At 44.5% G+C, this 21,814-nt stretch overlaps 1 protein-coding gene across 2 annotated transcripts in view; it reads left to right on the forward strand.

Moving 5' to 3' along the window:
* The window catches only part of LOC137522787 (clathrin heavy chain 1-like), a 152,331-nt gene that overhangs the window by 119,409 nt on the left and 11,108 nt on the right, over window positions 1-21,814 (forward strand). For both annotated transcript variants that reach the window (XM_068242886.1, XM_068242879.1), the window contains exons 17-27: window positions 595-829; window positions 1,450-1,572; window positions 10,449-10,594; window positions 10,737-10,920; window positions 11,018-11,210; window positions 12,847-13,004; window positions 13,086-13,250; window positions 14,195-14,302; window positions 17,170-17,337; window positions 18,967-19,116; window positions 19,212-19,343. In XM_068242886.1, the coding sequence (XP_068098987.1) occupies window positions 595-829; window positions 1,450-1,572; window positions 10,449-10,594; window positions 10,737-10,920; window positions 11,018-11,210; window positions 12,847-13,004; window positions 13,086-13,250; window positions 14,195-14,302; window positions 17,170-17,337; window positions 18,967-19,116; window positions 19,212-19,343 (1,762 nt within the window). The remainder of the gene's footprint in view (window positions 1-594; window positions 830-1,449; window positions 1,573-10,448; window positions 10,595-10,736; window positions 10,921-11,017; window positions 11,211-12,846; window positions 13,005-13,085; window positions 13,251-14,194; window positions 14,303-17,169; window positions 17,338-18,966; window positions 19,117-19,211; window positions 19,344-21,814) is intronic.

The following is a 21,814-nucleotide window of genomic DNA, read 5'->3' on the forward strand; positions in this document are numbered from 1 at the left end:
GGTACACTTTTCCCACTGCCTCCTACAATTGTACGCTACAGTAGTTTGATGTTTAGTGACTGGTTCTCCACACTGAAGCGGTAAAAAATGATATAATGAATTGTATGTGTAGTACGGATAATTACTAGAACATTAGTAGGAAAGAAAATATTCTCATATTTTTATTTGCAGTTATATAAGGTTTTTTTTTTTTTTTTTGAACATTGCATCCTTCTCTAATATTTGCAGTTTAAACACTACTCAGCATTCCAAATGATTTAACAGAGCAGGCCAATGAACTTTTGAACAGTTCTCTGGAGAAAAAAAACAATACAGTGACTGACACTTGAGATAACAAGCTTCAGAAGACAGAGTTCTCTGCGATTTTGAAAGTCGTGGAGCTCAATAGCTCTTTTGCATAGATAACAACTGGAGTTACTTAACTCTTCCTGTACTGGAAACAATATTAGACTTATGTCTCTGCTCCTAATGTTTTATTTCTTAGCTGTACTACACATGCAAATCATTACATCATAATTTTTTTTTCACTTCAGTGTCTCATTAATGCTGCTTCAGGTGACATTCTATAAACTCTTGTTCTGATCTTGTTATCAGGCTGAAACTGCTTTTACCATGGCTGGAATCCAGAATTCATGAGGGCTGTGAGGAACCAGCAACGCACAATGCTCTGGCAAAGATCTACATTGACAGCAACAATAATCCTGAACGCTTCCTGCGGGAGAACCCTTTCTATGACAGCTGTGTGGTGGGCAAGTACTGTGAGAAAAGAGACCCGCACCTGGCATGTGTCGCCTATGAGAGGGGTCAGTGTGACCTGGAGCTCATCAAGGTTAGTGCTTCTGGTCTCTGACATTTGTGTTAAAATAAAGTGATATATTCTGTGCAAGGTGGATGGAGAGATCTTAACATTGTGTCAGAGAGTGTAATCCAGTTCGTGCTAACAACGTTTAGCGACGCGCACCAATAGAGACCATCACGGTGGATCGGATCTTTAAGATCTCCGACGACTCTGCGCAAAGTACCGTGATCACGTGAAGTCTCGTTTTCGCCCGTCGTAACATCGCACATACCCTCCAAGCAGGAGGATGGATCGGGGTGCGCTCATAGTGGAGGGACATCGCTGTATCCATCTTCCTACATTGCTGCGGTGAATATATAGCTTTATTCCCCATGTGTTTATTATACAGACTTTCCCTGCAATGTCTGGGCTGGATATGAGAGGTGTGTCTTGTCATGTTGATAGGTGAAGTCACTTACAGCTTTGTCTGGCCTTCCCATCAGGCACACTGTTGTGCTCCTTCTCTTATGCAGGCAGAACTGTGGGCACTAGCCCCTTTACAGCAACAATGTGTATTCATAAGAATGGGATACTCTGCTTAAAATGAATGATGTGTGCATACAAATTCTATTACATTTATAAAGTATTTATTGTTTATTTCCCCTTTTAAGGTGTGCAATGAGAACTCCCTGTTTAAGAGTGAAGCTCGCTACCTTGTGCGAAGGAAAGATGCTGAGCTGTGGGCCAGTGTTCTTGAGGAAAACAACCCATTCAGGAGGCAGCTAATTGACCAGGTATGTTTAACCACTTCACCACTGAGGGGTTTTACCCCTAGATCACCAGCGCAATTTTCACCTCTCAGCGCTCCTTCCATTCATTTTTCTATAACGTTAACATTACTTATCGCAATGAAATGAACTATATCTTGTTTTTTCCGCCACCAATTAGGCTTTCTTTAGGTGGGACATTATGCCAAGAATTATTTTATTCTAAATGTGTTTTAATGGGAAAATGTGGGAAAAAATCATCATTTTTCAGTTTTCAGCCATTATAGTTTTTAAATAATGCATGCTACTGTAATTAAAACCCATGAAATGTATTTGCCTATTTGTCCCGGTTATAAAACAGTTTAAATGATGTCCCTATCACAATGTTTGGCGCCAATATTTTAATTGGAAATAAAGGTGCATGTTTTCAGTTTTGCGTCCATCCTTAATTACAAACCCATGGTTTATAAAGTAACAGTGTTATATCCTCTTGACATAAATATTTAAAAAGTTCAGTCCCTAAAGTAACTATTTATGTATTTATTTTTTTTTATTGTAAAAAAAAAAAAATGTATTACAAAAAAAAAATGGAGAGTGTGGGAGGTAATGAGTTAATTTTTAGTGGAAAACTTTTGTATTTGTATATGAAAAATGCTTTAGGGTGTAGTTTTACCATTTGGCCACAAGATGGCCACAGTAACTTTTTGTTTATGCAACCTGCAAGCGTACAGGAAGTACGCTTGCAGGAAGTGTTATGAGGCTGGGAAACTGTTTTTTTTTTTTTTTTCACAATGATCGCTGCTTCTCATAGAAGCAGCTGATCATTGTGGGGACTTAGATCAACGAACGGGAATGGTTTTTCCCGTTCATTGATCTCCGGGCGAGCAGGCGGCGGCATGCACGAGAGCGGGAGCGCGCGCACGAGGGAGCGTGGGAGGTGCGGATATCTCCGTCCCTGGGGGTGAAAGGATGGAAAAAGGGACGGCGATATCCGTACCGCTGGGGGTAAAGTGGTTAAGGAAGTAACTGTCACCATTTTATAAGAGCACTGTCCAAGTGATGTACATGTAAAGGCCATTCTCTGTAGCTTCTGTACTGGTACCATAGCTACGTATTTCTCCCAGATACAACCCTCCCAGATTTAGTGCCCATTACAGTTGGCTCATCACAGCTTAAGGCCGTCTTCACACTGCCAACCAATGTTATGGGAGTGTTGCGGTGTGATACGGTGAAAAAAAAAAAAGCCTTCTCGTATTTCCGTGGCAATGTGCATCTCTCTAGCGCTCACTTCCTGTGGCCAAAATTAGAATTGCCAAAAGTGTATTGAAAAAATGTTTCTGCGTACGCACATTGCAATGTGAACACATAAAAACTTTAAAAAAAAGCTGCTTTGCCATAGACTAACATGACTTCTGGTTTGCCGTATGTTGCCCGACAACGCGCTGTTGCTCTCATGGTTAATCGGGCTCTTCCGGTGGGTCACGTCACACCGGGCCAGGTATGAAATGCCCCATAGACTTTCATCGGTGTAGCGTTACCCTGCGGCAAAACAGGGGAACATAACATGGCAGTGTGAAAGGGGCCTCAAGTTTATTTTTGTATTTTTTTTATTAACCTCCCCATAAGAGAGGTTCTAAACTGACACTGCCATTGGGAGGGGCACCAGCCGCAGCGACTGCAGTTTGTATCTCCCGCCCGTGTTATGAGTGTACGTGTGAGCTGCAGTGTATGTTGTGAGATGTGGTCTGTGGATGCAAGTACCTTCTCTGCAATTTTATCTCATGAGCTATACAGTATCTCCCAGCATGCATTGATACAAACTAGGGTTGGTGCGACTGGGGGGCCAGAGGAGCAGCACCCCATAGGTAAGTAATGGTGTCACGGACGGTTGCGGGGCCGCAGGCGCGTCCTGGAACCGCCCGTGAAGAAAAAGAGATCGCACTCGATTCCCTGCATCGATTGCGCTTCAAATCGATACAATCTGGGTTGAGTGTGTAGGGGCAGCTGAAGTCCTTTTCTTAGCAGCAGAGAGAGCACCATCCTAAAGGCTGGATGGCTCTTTTGATATGCTAATGAGCCTGAGCCTAATCTGCCCCGGAGAGTCCCTGGCTTCAAGCTGTGCTGATGGCCCATCCATCAGGTATAAGGTGACAAGCACCATGGCAGAAGCAATCTAGTTGGGGGGAAGCCAGACCCACTGGCTCCCTCCCAGCAGGGGAGGTGACACCTAGCTGGCTGCTCCAAACTTCAAAGAGCCTTTGCCTGAGAATAACCTGAGTCTCATAGCATATCCATAACTTCCCAGATCTGTCATATTTCTGGGGTTCCTGAGATGGCAGCTTCGCCAAACGTGGGGGAAGTGTAGCATGAGCCCCGGTGCTGGTTCTGAGGAAGTTTTAGAACATTCTGAGGTAAGGACTGCCAGTTAGGCAGTTTGAAATTGCCCTGCTGATACCACAAGGGTCTCACCCCTCATGTTTGGTATCAGGCTGCTGGGTACATCGAGGCAGACCTGAAAATATTAATAAATCTGCCCTGACCTGTACGGTTCTGTGAGATAGAGCCCATATATGGTTACGGCATGATTTCTGGCCCCCAGGACAAGGGGAGGACTCATCTCATGTTCTAAGGGGGGGTGTGGGCCCGCCCTCACTCCCTCCTACTGAATCAGGGGCATAAGAATGGCAGAGGAGCCAAACTCAGTGTCCTCCACACTGAAACATCTTGAACTCATCAGATGCCAGCTTGAGGATATGCTGGCATCCACCTGGTCTGAACTCTGATTGAAACCCAGAACTCTGTTTTTCCCACAAAAAGGACATCTTTCCAGGAACTAAGTATTTTTCTCCCTTCTTTTATTGGCTATTACTGGCTATTACTGTCTTAATAATTGTGATTTTAATAATTGTCTGTATATATTAATAATTTATATTGCGTGAATAAACGACTTTCTCCAAGTCATTCACTGTCCGCTACCCTGCTTATCAGCACACACAGAACTGATCCCGGGTCTCTGAAGATACGCTACTGTTTGTTGTTGGCTAGACAGAATACCGTGTGTTTAACCGTTTTATTCGCAGGACTAGTCAGTCAGTGGGCTCCACGGTCCCATGGTAACCGCGGTGGTGGCAGTTTACTCTGAACCAGTGGGTGAAGTTGTAATCACCCGTGTCTCACAGGCTCCCTTCTGAGTTGTCTGCGGCCAGTTCTTAACGGTTCCTGCGCATTGACTGCGACCAGAGTTCGCACGATCTGTGCGCTGGCACCGTTTAGAAGGCCAAGTGCGGTCAGCCACTAGGGCTCCTGTGACAAATGGTGTTCACCCCTGCCCCCTAGCGGCAGTGTCAGGTTAGAACCTCCCTTAGGAGGTAAATTTAAAAAAAAAATGAATAGGTGATTCATTCCCTTTTATTACAGTCAGTGCTGTATGGTTTTATTACAGGGACCCCAGCATTGATATACAAAAAAAAAACAAAGTAAAATTTGGCTAATCATAGCCTAACCCACATGTGTCGAATTCCAGGCCTGGAGGGCCAGATCCATGCCAGTATTTAGGATGGACTGAAAAAGAAAGGAATGTGTTCTACCTGCTGGACCACACATTTCCTGATTCAGACCCATCAATTTGAGCTGTATCAAAAATGTGTGAGGATCTCGGCCCTCGTAGGACCGGTTTGACATACCTGGCTAACCGCTTAATCCATCCTCTAAGGGAGGGTTTCCATTTGCAAACTGATGCGAGTGTGGCTACACAGCCACATCGCATCTCTTCCACCGACGGCCGCATCACTTCCGCATCTCCGATGCGGAAGTGTATTGAGGAGATGGGACACGGCTGCGGGCGGATGCGGCGGTGCGAAAATCTGCAGCATGCTGCAGATTATCGAATCGCACCGCTCCGCACACCATGCACGCAGTGGAATCTCTTCCACTGGTGTGCATGTGTTTCAGCACACCTGCGGTGCGATGCGGCTATGTAGCCGCATCGCACCGCTCCTAGTGGAAACTAGCCCTAATGCTAATTATTAAAATAAGTCCTAAAACTAACCTTGAGGCAGGGAACACACTACATGCGTTTTTGCGCGTTTTGCCGCGAACAGCAAAACGCGCACGATTTTAGAGGCTATTGAAATTAATAGCCTAGCGCAGGAAACGCTGTGCCGCATGCGTTTGTGCGCGTTTGCGGTTTTCTCCGCGTTTTCTAAACTCAGTTTTCTGCTTTTTCCCGCACGTTGCATGGCAGTACATGCCATGCAATCGCATAAACACGGAAACGCACGCGGAAAAACGCACGCGTGAGACGCGACCGCAAAACCCGATGGAAACCTAGGAAACGCAGGGGAAAACTGCCCTGCAAGTGTGTTCCCTGCCTGAAGCTCAGCTAAACCCACAGTTGGCAAATGTTCAGATTTGCCGTCAGTTACGTTAAACCAGTACTCATGCAACTGAATTTTTCCAAGTTAAAAAAAATCTGCTTTGTAGCTGTGCTTGCTGGCAGCTATGCATCTATCTATACAAGTTCAGTATATCTCTAGGCAAGGACTAAAAGGTAACAATAATAGAAACATTATCAATTGCTGGGAGCTAGTCTACTTTAGGGGACCCACCGCAAATCCCCATAGACACTTTCAGCTGGGCTGCAGAAACGGAACAAATGTCCGCTTTCACCTTGTTTAAACCCCCACAAGCCTTATACCCATGGATAGGTAAGCATATCCTGTAACGAATTGTGAGGTTTTCGGTCAAAATAGAGTTGAAATTGGCTGTGTAGGAGCCGCCGAACGGCCTTAATCTCGGTTCCGTCGGCCATCTTCGTTCTGCTGTGCAGGTCCTTTCTTCCTCCTCATTGGAGGGTTTGTTAGCTGCTGACAGAAGCTGGCACGCCCCCCACCGAACAATCCCTCCAATGAGGAGGAAGAAACGACCTGCAGAGCAGAACCAAGATGGCTGACGGACCCGAAATTGCAGCCGTTCGGCGGCTCCTGTACAGTCAGTTACAACTTTTTTTTGCCCGAAACCCGCAAAATTCGTTAGAGGACATGCTTAGCTACCAGAGGCTATAAGGCTTGTGGAGGTTTAAACAAGCAAACGGAAGACATTTGTTCCGTTTCTGCAACCCAGCTGAAATTGTCTATGGGGATTTGCGGTGGGTCCCCTAAAGTAGACTAGCTCCGATTGCTGAGCTGCGCTCACCATAAGTTCCTATAAAACATAAATGTGCTACACATAGCGTAATTCCGTTATAACCATGCAGACACCCGAGTGATAGTGAGTGATGTGACACTCGTGAATCCACTCCCCAAAGTCGATTGCACTCACCAAATTGCAGCCACTTCAAACATCAGGTGGATTAAGCGTTTTAACTTAAATCATCCCACTGGCGCTTTCACTCTTCAACTTTAATATATGGATAAAAATTTCCTTCACATAAAAAAACATTTAACACATAGAGCCATCATAGCTTGATACTGCTTAAACATTGAGAATTGCCCGAAAAGTTTGTGTAAAATTTGTACAAACTACATACAATTAAAATTATTACTAACAATGTGCAAAAAACTGTTACAGAGTTATATGTTAAAACATACACTTTTCCCATCCAGCTCTCTTCTCCGCATAGATCCCCCATGGGTTGCCATCTAGTGGCCAACTTTCATGACTCCTAATAATCTCTAGTATTGCTTAGTGATTTCCTGGTTCTATTGAATGTATGCGGATAGGGAACTGTTATGGGGCAATTTTCACTATAAAATGTATAACCTCGTGTCTTAGCTGCCAGTGAAAGATTACAATCAGCAAATATCCCGAAAAAATATTCTCCCCCTATTTAGTGTAAACCCCCCCCCCCCCCCCTCTTCTTTATATGGAGGGGCTCAAGGGAAGAACTAAACATTTTCTGTGAAAATATGAATGGTCATTGGCCTGAGGTAAATATTACATGGAACATAAATGCCACCAAGGTGGATTTCTTAGACCTAGTCATTAAGACCGAGGGCAATAAGTTGGGGACAAGCACTTTCTTCAAACCCACCGATAAGAATGGGTACATACCCAGAGAAAGCTGCCATCACAATCAGTGGCTTGACAATATACCAAAAGGGCAGCTGAGGAGGATCAGAAGAAATTGTTCACATCTGGAGGATTACAGGAAACAAAGTAAAATAATAACACAAAGATTTAGGGAAAAGGGATATAATGATGAGTTACTGCAGTCAGAGGTGGAGAAAGTAGCACAAATGAATCGAGAAGAACTATTAGAAAATAAGACTAAAGGAAGTAGAAATTTTGGGGAATTTGACATATTATTGGATTACAATAGCCAATATAGGGACCTTGAAAAGATTATAAGAAAACACTGGAACATTGTACAATTAGACCCCACCCTCCAAAAGACCATACCTGAAAGACCAAGGTTTATATATAAATAAAGCCCCAAATTTAAAATCAAGGCTGGCCAATAGTTATATTGAAGCACCAAGAATTATGACGGGCGACCTATTGGGACAAAAGGGTTTTTTCCCCTGCATGGGATGTAGAGAGATCAAACCAATAAGGGGAAACCAATTAGTGTTCAGAAATACAGGAAATACATGGAAAATTGAACAGTGTATAACGTGCAACACTGTGGGGGTGGTATACGTACTGTGGTGTCCCTGTGGGATGGAATACATGGGAAGAACCACTAGAGCCTTATTCTGGGCATACACGGCTCACTGCTAGCTTATCAATCGAGCCGCTGATGGCTCGATTGATAATATCCGATGTGTCCGATCACGCGCTCGATCCGGGTGCACGCGCGGGGACGTGGCAGGAGTCGATCCAGCGGCTAATCGCCCGCCAGATCGACCCATGTATGCCCAGCATTACACAAGAGGATTGGGCAGCACATTTACATCTAAAGGCCTCTAAACAAACAGTGTGTCAAACAATTTCAGATTAGCACATGGATCAGACCCAAGCAATATGAAATTTATGGGGGTAGAAAAATATGTGAAGAAATTGAGAGGGTCCAGTATGGTCAAAGAAATTTCTAAGGCAGAGGGGAGGTGGATCTACAATTTAGGGTCACTACACCCAGGAGGCCTAAACATAGAATTTGATTTGAATTGTTATATCACCACTGATACTTAGAATATAAATGGGCCATACACTCAGAAAGTAAAATGGTAATTCATATTGAAACTTTTTTTGGGGGGTGGGGGGAGGGTGGGGTTACACAAAAAAGGGGGAGAATTTTTATCGGGATATGTGCTGATTGTAATCTTTCACTGGCAGCTAAGACACGAGGTTATACATTTTATAGTGAAAATTGCCCCATAACAGTTCCCTATCCGCATACATTCAATAGAACCAGGAAATCACTAAGCAATACCAGAGATTATTAGGAGTCATGAAAGTTGGCCACTAGATGGCAACCCATGGGGAGTCTATGCGGAGAAGAGAGCTGGATGGGAAAAGTGTATGTTTTAACATATAACTCTGTAACAGTTTTTTGCACATTGTTAGTAATCATTTTAATTATTGTATGCAGTTTGTACAAATTATACACACATTTTATTGCTTGTAATCTAAAAGGAAATGTAACAGCAGAGGTGTCTGTCAAGGGTGGAACTTTTCAGGCACAATGATATGGCAAGGCAGTCTGTTCTAATGACGGCGGCCATGTTTTTGAAGCCTATGAACTAGGAACGATGCATAGGGGAATAATTAGAAGGCGGAACCGCAGAGTAGTCTAAAAGGGATGTGACACGCTAGTGAAGTCAGCCCCTGATGAGTCTGATTGGACGAAACTCGTAGGGCGGAGCTAGGGCCAGCGCATCTGACGTCACTGCGTGCGGAGGAAAGCCAGCATTTGGAAATTATCCGACAGAGCGGGGCACGGAAGGCTAGGCGGGCGGAGCCATAGAGGGAACACTGGACGCCTTACCCATCCAGAAGCCAGGACAGACCCCACTGCTGAGGCTTATATGATGCGCAATGATTCAAGTCTTCATACGCTAGTGCACAATTGATGCGCGGGCAATTCTCAGTGTTTAAGCAGTATCACGCTATGATGGCTCTGTGTTTTTATGTGAAGGAAATTTGTATCCATATATTAAAGTAAAGTTGAAGAGTGAAAGCGCCAGTGGGATGATTTAAGGTAAAACGCTAGATCCACCTGATGTTTGAGCTGGCTGCAATTTGGTGAGTGCAATCGACTTTGGGGAGTGGAGTCATGAGTGTCACATTACTCACTATCACTCGGGTGTCTGCATGGTTATAACGGAATTACGCCATGTGTAGCACATTTATGTTTTATAGGAACATAATCAATGATATTTCGACACCTGGCAAAGTGAAGCAGCGATCCTAAACAAAGAGTAACTTTATTGACTGCTGATTATGTGGTCAAAAATTGCATAGGAACATTGTTTGACTAAGTAGGGTCTGATAAAATTGAGAGAACTGCATTGAAATAATTTGACTGCAGTAAGATCTGATAAAGTTGAGACAATTACACTGAAATCTCTCATTACTGTGGCTATCACCCTACAGACTGTGGGCTGCAGTAAGGTCTGATTGTGGTGCAGTACTTTCTTCTTTTATTTTCTCCACGCTGTATTTTAATATCTTACTAATTTTGAGTGGACCTTTTTGATTGCAGCGGATAATTTTGATATTTTTAAGAACTATTAGGAAATATTGATGCAGTTTTGAGTCTTGTTAAGTATTATTTGTAGACAGCGCAGCCCTACTATGGTAACTTGTGTAATAATAGAAACATGTCACTTGCTTTGGGCATTTATATGTTGTAACAGTGCTACTGTAAGTTGTCCAGTCTCTTATCAAGCTTGTTATCTTTTGGACAGCTAAAGTTATGTTTTTTTGTTTGTTTGTTTATTAATTCTTTATTTGCCTCCAAGGTGGTGCAGACTGCGCTGTCAGAAACCCAGGACCCTGAAGAAGTGTCGGTGACTGTGAAAGCATTCATGACTGCAGACCTCCCTAACGAACTCATTGAGCTTCTTGAGAAGATAGTTCTGGACAACTCCGTGTTTAGTGAGCACAGGTCAGATGGGGAGGTAATAGAATTGTGGGAAGCCAGTAGAAACTGTGGTGCAGGCATGAAGGGAAATATAATGGGCTGTTTATACCATGTTTACCTTGCATTGTTGTTACCTATCAACTGACCTATGACTGTTTGCTTTCAGAAACCTACAGAATTTGTTGATTCTGACTGCCATAAAGGCTGACCGCACACGAGTGATGGAGTACATCAATCGCTTGGATAACTATGATGCCCCTGACATTGCTAACATTGCCATCAGCAATCAGCTGTTTGAAGAGGCTTTTGCTATCTTTAGAAAGTTTGATGTGAATACATCCGCCATACAGGTGAGAAATAGATTGGATGTTTGTCTATGACCCGTTATATAAATATCACACCTTTGCAAACAGTGCTTTCGTTTCTGTATTATACTATGTCTTGTAGGTCTTGATTGAGCACATTGGGAACCTGGACCGCGCATATGAGTTTGCTGAGAGATGTAATGAGCCAGCTGTATGGAGTCAGCTAGGCAGAGCTCAGCTACAGAAGGACTTGGTTAAGGAAGCTATAGATGCCTACATTAAAGCGGATGACCCCTCTGCTTACATGGAAGTGGTACAGGCTGCCAGCCGTAATGGTGAGGCTTAAAAATAAATGTTTAGGCATGCTGCATAGAATAAAGTGTGTGTGTGTCCGTGTGTGTGTGTCCGTGTGTGTGTGTCCGTGTGTGTGTGTCCGTGTGTGTGTGTCCGTGTGTGTCCGTGTGTCCGTGTGTGTGTGTGTGCCCGTGTGTGTGTGTAATACGCTCCTTTAAATAAAAACACCTAAAACAACGCTTCAGGTTAGCGCAAAATGATTCTCAAGCTTCCATTGTGACCTGAGACATTCAAATACATACCCAGTATTCTTCCACAGTGATCCTAGCAGGATCCACACTATACAGTTTTTCAGCAGTTTACCTGGCTGATAGATTATTTCCAGCATGTCCGATCTGAGAATCAAACTTTTTTTTTTTTTTTAGCAATTTTATGACCGATTTCCGTAGAAACGAACAGGAATCGGTCATAAAATCACCCAAAGAATTGTTTGATTCTCAGATCGGACATGCTGGAAATAATCGATCGGGCAGGTAAATCAAACGAAAAATTGTATGGTGTGGATCCAGCATTAGAAATGAATGAACAGATCATGAATGTGGGCCAGTTTATTTGCCTACTGAATGATCAATCAGGTTATTCAGGCTACAGGTGTTGGTGATGTCAAGAAATAAGTAAAATAGTGTGCATGTTGTGCACTTGTGTATACCACTGTATTAGTAAAGCTTGACATACACGTTTAGCTCAGGTAGACAATTGATCTCTACCGGTTATCGAAGGTTTAACTGCTTATCACCATGCAACACGCAGTAAGGGCCCGTTTCCACTAGTAAGTGCTGCGAATGCGGCTACCTAGCCACATCACTTCCGCCGCCGGCCGCATCACTTCCACTTCTCCTGATGCGGAAGTGAATTGAGGAGATGGGACGCGGATGAGGCCGTGCGAAAATCTGCAGCATGCTGCAGATTTTCAAATCGCACCGCACAACATGCACGCAGTGGAAACTCTTCCACTGGCGTGCATGTGTTTCAGCACACCCGTGGTGCGATGTGGCTCATAGTGGAAATGGGCCCTTTGGCTCTGTTTCCACTAGAGAGGAGAACAGACCTTTTTTGTCCGTTTTTATTTGCTCATTGCTAAGCGAAGAGTGAACATGTATACGTAGAAGCTTGTCACACTGCAGTGGATCTGAGGGATCCGTTGTGATAAGTGGACTGTTTTTCTGTGCAGTCTGCAATAATTCTGGGCAGGTGGATGCATTCCCCCATATAGCCTATAGGGGAGCGCATCTGCCCCTGACCACGGCGGACCATCAGAGCAGACATTATAATGTCCGCTGCCGTGGTCCGCAGTGATTCAGAGGTAAGTGAGAACAGAGTGTAACCTATCTTAGCAGAGCTCTTATCAAGCCCCCAGTCATGTACAGCTCTCGCCTGCAACCCTTCTGTTCTGCTGTGCTTGATTAGGTAAAGAATAGCCTTTCCTCTTGTTCAAATGATAAAATAACAGAACATCTACCTAGAGGACCTTCTACTTTATTAGATTTTCATTAGATGTCAAGTGTTTTTGATGTGTTTTTTTTTTTTTTTTTTTCACTGAACCTTTCCTTAGTTTGGTTGTGTGAGAAGTCTTTGAAATCAGTTTAGTAAAACCTCTATAATGTGTTTATTTTACAGGTAATTGGGAGGATTTAGTAAAATTCTTACAGATGGCAAGAAAGAAAGCTAGAGAGTCCTATGTGGAGACTGAACTGATCTTTGCTTTTGCAAAAACAAATCGTCTGTCAGAACTGGAGGAATTTGTCAGCGGTCCTAACAATGCCCATATCCAGCAGGTCATACACTGAATGTTTTGCTGAAGTGCAGGCTTTCTTTTTTTTAGTTATTAGCACATTTTTTAATGTTCTACATTTCAGGTGGGAGATCGCTGTTATGAAGAAGGCATGTATGATGCTGCTAAACTTCTTTACAATAATGTCTCCAACTTTGCTCGACTGGCGTCAACACTGGTACATCTTGGCGAGTACCAGGCTGCTGTGGATAGTGCCAGGAAGGCCAATAGCACCCGCACCTGGAAAGAGGTAAGGGAATATAAATACAGGTTGTCCCCGACTTGCGAACACCCGACTTATAAATGACTCGTCTGCGTACACCCGACAATATAAATGGCCTGAATATATGACATTTCATTCTGTGGGAACAAGTGAAAAAAATCAAAAAAATACATTGTAGTTTTTGAGAAAATGTTAAAAAATTCAAAGGAGAAAATTTTTTGTTTTGTTTTTAAACCAGTAAAATGACATTTTGCTGCAGTACACTAAAGGCACAAGGGGGCAGAGTTGACATAGTTGGGGTGGGGGCAGAGGTAACAGAGGGGGACACTGACGCAGGGGGGCAGAGAAGAGATGATAGAGATGGCACAGTATTTCGACCTATGGATAGATTCAGGTTAAAGTGGATCCGAGGTGAACTTTTACACATTGCATAATTGTGTTCCTTTCCTATTGCTTATAGGGCATTCCTCAAGCCAAATACTTTTTTGTTTTTGTTTTCATACTCTAATTACCTATAAACTAAAAAAGACACGCCCACAGGTTTTCAGAGAGCCTCGGCAGTAGCAAGGCCCTCAGTCTGGGCAGGAGGAGGGGGAGGTGTTACTAGCCATTGATTTCAGGCAGAGGGGAGGAGGAGAGGGGATGGGGCTGATGGCTCAAGATACAGATAAGCCTGCCTCTGTGTAATGTTTACAAACAACATGTCTGCTGCCATTGTATCACAGGAATAAATAATCCTATTCTATTAAAACTGTTTGCAGCTAGATTTGCTGTGTAAGCCATCTAAACTTTAGATAAAATATATAGACAAGTTACTTGTTATAGTTAGTTTTTCATCTCGGATCCGCTTTAAGAACCTACAGTCCCTATCTTGTTTGTTAACGAGGGACAATGTGTATGAAACAATTTTAGACTGGTTGTATTTTTATCACTGTTAATGTTTATATTGTACTTGTGCTTTTGTCTCGAAGGTCTGCTTTGCCTGTGTGGATGGTACAGAGTTTCGTTTGGCACAAATGTGTGGCCTGCATATAGTGATTCATGCTGATGAGTTAGAGGAGCTTATTACTTATTACCAGGTGGGTATGAAACCAGCTCACATTAAAACACTGTATTAAGTCTAGAGCAGGGGTGCCCACACTTATTTGGCTTGAGAGCTACTTTAAAAGTTAGCAAGTCAAAATGATCTACCCATGTGCAATTTTAGCACAATTGTATATACTGAATGGAAAATGTAGTGCAGTGGGATGCACCATGAAGTCCTTGTGATCTACTGGTAGATCGCGATCTACCTATTGGGCACCCCTGGTCTAGAGAATTACTTTAGGAATCCTAGCTGATAAAAAAATGTATATGTTCATTTTATGCGACCATATGCAACTTGCAAACGAACCAGTCCAATGCAGCAACTGCTCCATTTGATTAGTCCATTTTCTAGCTGCACACATTTCCTTAAATTTTGCATCAACTCTGAACTATTACCATTCTGCTGACTATCCCTATTAAGACTTGTGGATATTTCTTTATTATATTTCCTAACTTGAGGATGTATTGGACAGCCATAAGAGCTATTTGATTTTAGAACAAAAACTAACATGTTATGGCACATATTTAATGACAATCATAATTTGTTCTTCCTTTATTCTTGTGTGTGGCAATTCATCCTCCCCATCTTATAACCAAGCAGATGTGAATCAAGAAAGAAAATATGATCGTATGATAAAGTAGGAGCATATCCTGTTGTCAGTGTAAAGTTGGCCATACACTTATAGATTTGCAGCAGATTCAACCATCAGTTAGATTTCTCTCAGATGTCTGTCAAGTCGAATCTGACAGGAATCTATGTGATGTGTGCCACACTCTAGGAACAGATTTCCAATAGATTTCAGAATGAAATCTGTTGGAAATCTATTTAAATGCATTATTGTACCATTAGATCCAATGTAACTCTATGGGCCATCGATCAGCAGATCAATCTAGATTTTCCATCCTGTCAGATAGATTAGATCGATCGATTGATGGCTGAAATCGACCAGTGTATGGGTCCCTTAAGAAATGCCTGCCGCACATGGACACAGTCATAAATCCTGAGTATAACTGCTCCTGGAATGCTTGTAAGATGCTCTCGGACTGCTAAAACAAAGCTGTAGCAGCCTGATTGGGCAAGCAAAACGTGATAAAGGGGTAGTGATTGATTCTCCATATTGCTCCTCTCAATTTAAACTGAAAAGCAACTGAGAATTGAGGACGCTTATACCTACTTGTGTTGTACTGCTTGTTGTGGTTTAAAACTGCACAGCCATTAAACCCAACAGCTCCCCCACTGCATTACCCCCATACACAGCCCCTTCTATATCCTTGCAGGTTTGACAACATTTTCAGTTGATGTGCTGTGCAAAATCGATCAGACCTTTATTGATCAGGATTGTAAGAGTCAATATATTATCGGTACATAGGGCCACTAAAGTGCACTGACCTTTTTTTTCCCCCCTAATGGTGCGCATACACTTAGGCCTCTTTCACAGTAGGACGTTGCATTTTGATGCAACGTTAAATTCGCAACGCAAATGACAACGCAATGCCCCAAAAAAGTCGCAACGTAATGCCTCGTTATCGTCGCATAAAGTCGAGCATACATGCAATGAAAAGGATGCTTCCAAGTCATTACTGAGCATGTGCGAACAGTCCAACGCAGCTAATATTGTGAATAACGCATTGCATGCAGCACTTTTTAATAATGCTACACGTTACACACAAACGCAACGTGTGCACTGTGAATGTCGCACAGACTTGGCATTGCTGTTCATTAGTCTGAGTTGAAACATTTTCTAACGTGCGACCTTAACGTCGCACTGTGAAAGAGGCCTTATAGATTTGTAGAAGATTCGACCATCAGATAGATTTCTGGCAGATGCCTGTCAAGTTCAATCTGACGTGTGCCACACACTAGGAACAGATTTCCAATAGATTTCAGAAATAAATCTATTGTAAATCGATCCAAAGGCATTATTGGACCATTAGATCCAATGCAACTCTATGGGCCGTCGATCTGCTGCCAGCAGCAGATCGACCCAGATTTTCCATCCTGTCAGATAGATCAAATCGATCCAAATCGGCTGCAAATCTATTTTCGATCAATTCTATAGAATCGATGGCTAAAATCTACTAGTGTATTGGCCCCTTAATTCAAGTTACAATGGCAACGCATCACAATTACTCCTCCAAGATAGCTGATTCTAAACAAGAGATTCAGTCACTCAGTAACATGAGATTAAGGCTGGGAGCACTCTTATCAGAATTGTACGCATTTTGCAAAGTGTGAACACTGCACTGGCCTTTAATTCGAATGACCTGCCCATGTCGTTCACATTTTGTGTTTTTTGCTGCGATTTAAAACTGGACAGCAGTCTGCTTTTTCCTGCATAATGCATGCGTTCCTGATTGAAATGTATTTCGCCGCAATCCATAAAAAAATTGTAACCCTTGGAAAATTGCATGTGGAAACAGCAGTCACATACGCAGAACACTGCAAACCCCAAAAACAACCACAACATTTTGTCAAGTGTGTTCTCAGCTTTAAATCTTCCGTGTGGTTACCTTCTATGATTTCACCAACTGCATATTACCCAATGCAATCTCAATTACTGAGCAAAAAATGTTGAAGGCAAAAAATTTAATTATTCTTGTGTGATCACTGCCATAGGATGATATAAGCAAAGCGCTTTTGGAATCAGCGAGCATAAAAATGCTAAAAAGTTGTTGTGTAGTTATTTTATTATATAGCTAAAATTTGTTTACAAAAAAGCATCAGTATAATAAATTTCATCTTCTAACATGAAAGTAGGGAACATGGATAAGCAATGTTTTGACAACTAGTGCTGTTGCCTGCTAATTAATGTATGAGAGTAGGTTCATCTTTAATATACCTTTTCCGCTTTCTTTGCAGGACCGTGGCTATTTCGAGGAACTGATTGCACTTCTAGAGGCAGCCCTGGGTTTGGAACGTGCGCACATGGGTATGTTCACAGAGCTGGCCATTCTGTACTCTAAATTCAAGCCTCAGAAGATGCGTGAACACTTAGAGTTATTCTGGTCCAGAGTCAATATCCCCAAGGTAAGGACGATCAGGATAGAATTAGAAAATAATTACAAAATTATTATGAGTATGATATATATATATATATATATATATATATATATATTTGTCCTTTGACCTTGAATGCTGCAAAAAGGTTACCTTCTCCTTTAAAGGGAACCTTAAAGAGAACCCGAGGTGTGTTTAAAGAATGTTATCTGCATACAGAGGCTGGATCTGCCTATACAGCACATCCTCTGTTGCTATCCCAAACCCCTGCACTCTGCAATCCCTCATAAATCACAGCCGTGCTGTGAGGCTGTGTTTACATCTGTAGTGTCAGTCTCAGCTGCTCCCCCGCCTCCTGCATAGCTCCGGTCCCTGCCCCTGTCCCTTCCCTCCAATCAGCAGGGAGGGAAGGGATGCAGGCGGGGACTGGAGTTCTGCAGGAGGCGGGGAGAGCAGCAGACTGACACTATAGAGATAAACACAGCCAGCTCTGACAAGCTGTTTGTCAGCAGCGTGGCTGTGATTTATGAGGGATTGCAGAGTGCAGGGGGACCTTAGGGGGGTTTGGGATAGCAACAGAGGCTGGGCTGTATAGGCAGATCCAGCCTCTGTATGCAGATAATATTCTTCAAACCCACCTCTGGTTCTCTTTAAGTGACATGATGGACATGTGTATGTACAGTGCCTAGCACACAAATAACTAGGCTATGTTGCTTTTTCTTCTTTCTATGCCTGAAAGATTTAACCAATTAACGACCGCCTAACGCCGATAGGCGTCGGCGGGTCGTTAGTGGTATAGCATGGAAACGGCCGCCCGGTTCCTGAGGTGTGTCTCCGTGAACAGCCGGAGAGCCGCCGATCGCGGCTCGCCGGCGAAATGTGAACAGGCGGGGTAGAAATCCCCGCTGTTTACATTATACGGCGCTGCTGCGCAGCAGCGCCGTGACGTAGATCGGTGATCCCCGGCCTCTGATTGGCCGGGGATCGCCGGCATATGATAGGCTGAAGCCTATCCTATCAGGCGCAGGACGGATATCCGTCCTGCGCTGCTCAGATTCTAAGGGAGAGGTAGGGAAAGCCGGGGAGGGTGGAAAGCGCTGCGGAGGGGGGCTTTGAAGAGCCCTCCCCCGGAAAGCGCGGGTAGCCGGCGGCGATCAGACCCCCCCAGCAGGACATCCCCCTAGTGGGGAAAAAAAGGGGGGGGGAAGTCTGATCGCCAAGGCTCACTGCTGATCGGTGCTGCGGGCTGGAGAGCCAACGCAGCACCGATCACTGAAAAGCCCTGGTCCTTAAGTGGTTAATATTCAGCTATGCAACTGACAGTTTTTCTCCAGTCAGGACCCAGTTGGACTATAGCAGTCCCTCACTGATAAGGAATTACAGCCATAAAATACTTTCCTGGCATAGAACTGGATCTCTGAGAGCAGTGGATAGATTTAAAAAACACAGTTCAAACTCATGTTTACGTAATGGTGCAAGATTGGAGATCTAAATTTTGGGATTACAGTACAGTATTTTTGGGCTGAATACATTTTTGCAAAAGCGTGCTGTTTTACTTTGAACAGAAAGAAGATCAGTATGTAAAATGAATTCATAGTGCTAGTGCATGTTATACTGCTGAATGTATTAGTCCTTATTTCTGTTTTTGTGCTCTTTCAGGTTTTACGTGCTGCAGAGCAGGCGCATCTATGGGGTGAACTAGTGTTCTTATATGATAAGTATGAAGAATATGATAATGCCATCCTTACCATGATGAGTCACCCCACCACTGCATGGAAGGAAGGGCAATTTAAGGATATTGTTACCAAGGTAAAGATTGTCTGGATTCTGCATGCTTTTTTTTTTTTTTTTTTTAATTCTGTTGGACATTACCAGTAGTCAGTAATTGTTCTTTGTGGTCGCAGGTAGCCAATGTAGAGCTGTATTACAAAGGCCTGCAGTTCTATGTGGAGTACAAACCTTTGCTCATCAATGACCTCCTCCTGGTGTTATCCCCACGTCTGGACCACACACGCACTGTCAACTATTTTTCCAAGGTAATTTTTGCCTCTGTAAACTCTTTGTGTAAAGGAATATATCTTATAATGATATAGTAGCAAGTGACTGTGGCGCTATTGCCTGGCAGCATTCATGGCCGCCGCTACAAGTAAGGCAAAGGGGGCAACTGGCCCCAGAGTCGCTAGGGGGCCCCCCTTTGCCTGGCAGCCAAACAGAGAATTGTCCGCACGGCCCACCGCCCGATTCTGCCTGTCACTGTGTGTCTGTGTCCCACCTGTGTGGTCTCCCCTGGGTGCGGGTGGCTGTGCGACCGTGCGGGCAGTGAAGTCAGTCACCAAGCTGGGCTGCTGTTGCTGGCGGAGGGAGAGACGCATATACATACCTTCCAGCGCAGCATCTGTCTCCATGGTTCCCTCCAGGCTGGCTCCATACACGCAGCGCCGCCGACGTCCCTTAGCTGCATTCTGCCGCTCCCAGGATCCTTGAAGAAGACGTTGTCGCGTGACGTCACGTGCTGGCGCTTGGCGGTATTAACGTGCTGCCTGATTGAGTCAGAGCCTGCCTCTGCCTGACTTAACACAGCTAATGGTAAGAGAAGTCAGTCAGGCAGGGCAATTGCAAATGGATGTTGACTGTGTTATCTTGTCATCCGTGGGAGGGTTCTTGAAGTTGAAGCCTGGCCTGCCATGGGGTGTTGGTTTGGGACTTCATGCCTGCTGCTGACAAATAGTAACAATGTTTTCTCCCCCCCTTCATCCTCACTGTCATCCCTATAGTACCCAGTACCCTGTTCTCTCTCCAAGTCAAGCACCCCCACCCCACACACACTCCCATTGTGTCCCCTGCAAACACCATTAATTCCCTGTTTACTTCACCCTGCAGACCCCAGTAATTGCCTGTTCTCTCCTTCCTGCAGACCCCAATAACCCCATGTTCTCTCCCCTCCCCCCCTGCACCCTTACTGTCCTCCCTGCAGACCCCAGTAACCCTCTGTTTTTCTCCACCCTGCACCTTCATGCTCTCCCTTGCTGCTATCTCAGGCCCGAGAGCCGACTCTGGGACCCTGGAGGAAAAAATTGCCTAGGAGCGTTGTGTGTCAGGGGGACCCCCAGGTTAATTTTGCCCCAGGGCCCCAGTGTAGCTAGAAACTGCCCTGGCAGCATTTAATACTACACTTTGTACATGTTCAGCTCTTATGACAGGGGTGTCAAACTCAATCACGTAAGGGGCCAAAATGTACAACTTAATGCATGTAAAAATGAGATGGTCGGGGGGGCGGAGCTAGGCATGACCGTGTGAAGACGTGAGGGAGAAGAGCTCCCGGCCACATGTAGCTTTTTTATAGCCTTAACTGCAGATAAACTCCTTTTTTCCTTCCCGGAATGGTATGGCAAGTCGTTCCAGAGGTAGAGCATCCCGCAGCAAGACCCCTAGACGTGCAAGAGAGACCTTAGACCGATACTTCTCTCCTCGAGCTACCCGCAGCAAGACGTCCAAGATGGCCGACACCCCGGCCTCAGGCTCTTCCCCAGCAAGCTCCCCAGGCTCAACGGGGAAAACAAGAGCAATGGAAGAATTGTGGGCCTATCTGAGAGAGATGCCTACGAAAGCTGACATGCAGCAACAGACGGAACAGATTGTTAGCTCTACAAAGGAAGAGATCGCTACTCTGAGGGCAGACATAACAACGGTAACACAGCGGGTGAGCGGCCTGGAGACTGATGTGGCGTCGCTCAAAACTGAAATCGCAGCACTCAAGGAGAGCAAAGAAAAGTCGGAACTCCGACAGAGTCAGATGCGCTCCCAAGTGGAGGATCTCCAAAATAGAAATCGGAGGAATAATGTGAGAGTGCGTGGCCTCCCCGAAGCTACTAGGGCGGATGACCTCCCGGATACATTACAGGCAATCTTCAATGGCCTATTAAACAGGCCGGAGGGTACTACAGTAAAAATGGACAGGGCTCACCGCGCGCTACGTGCAACTCCTAAAGGATCGGAACCCCCGCGGGATGTCATATGCAGAATACAGGATTTCCCCCTTAAAGAAGCTATCATGAAAGCAGCCAGAGCAGCAGGGTCATACGATTTCGATGGCGCCACTATAACCTTTTATCAAGACTTAGCGCCCTCGACATTGGCACAGAGGAGAGCCCTGAAACCTCTACTACTCGCATTACAGGAGGCTGGAGCGGAGTATAGGTGGGGGTTTCCATTCCACCTATATGCATTATTGAACTCTAAAACAGCGATCCTCAGACACCCAAGAGATCTACCTGACTTCTTTAAAACTCTAGGCATTGCGGAAACCGCGGTGCCTGAATGGGATCCGGATTCTGTGGAATTCGCTCGTCCCCAGCGCGAACGAAGGCAGCGGAGCTCTACTGCTAGGAACACCTGAGGGAAGTATTTTCTTGACACTTCTTTATGTTGACTTTTAGCCAGCACGGAGATGACCCTAAGAGTTGCCCCCCCCCCCCCCCCTTCCCAGGCCCTGGTTGTCTCCCCCCTA

This window comes from Hyperolius riggenbachi, chromosome 1, assembly GCF_040937935.1.
Source record: "Hyperolius riggenbachi isolate aHypRig1 chromosome 1, aHypRig1.pri, whole genome shotgun sequence".
NCBI classification, from domain to species: Eukaryota; Metazoa; Chordata; class Amphibia; order Anura; family Hyperoliidae; genus Hyperolius; species Hyperolius riggenbachi.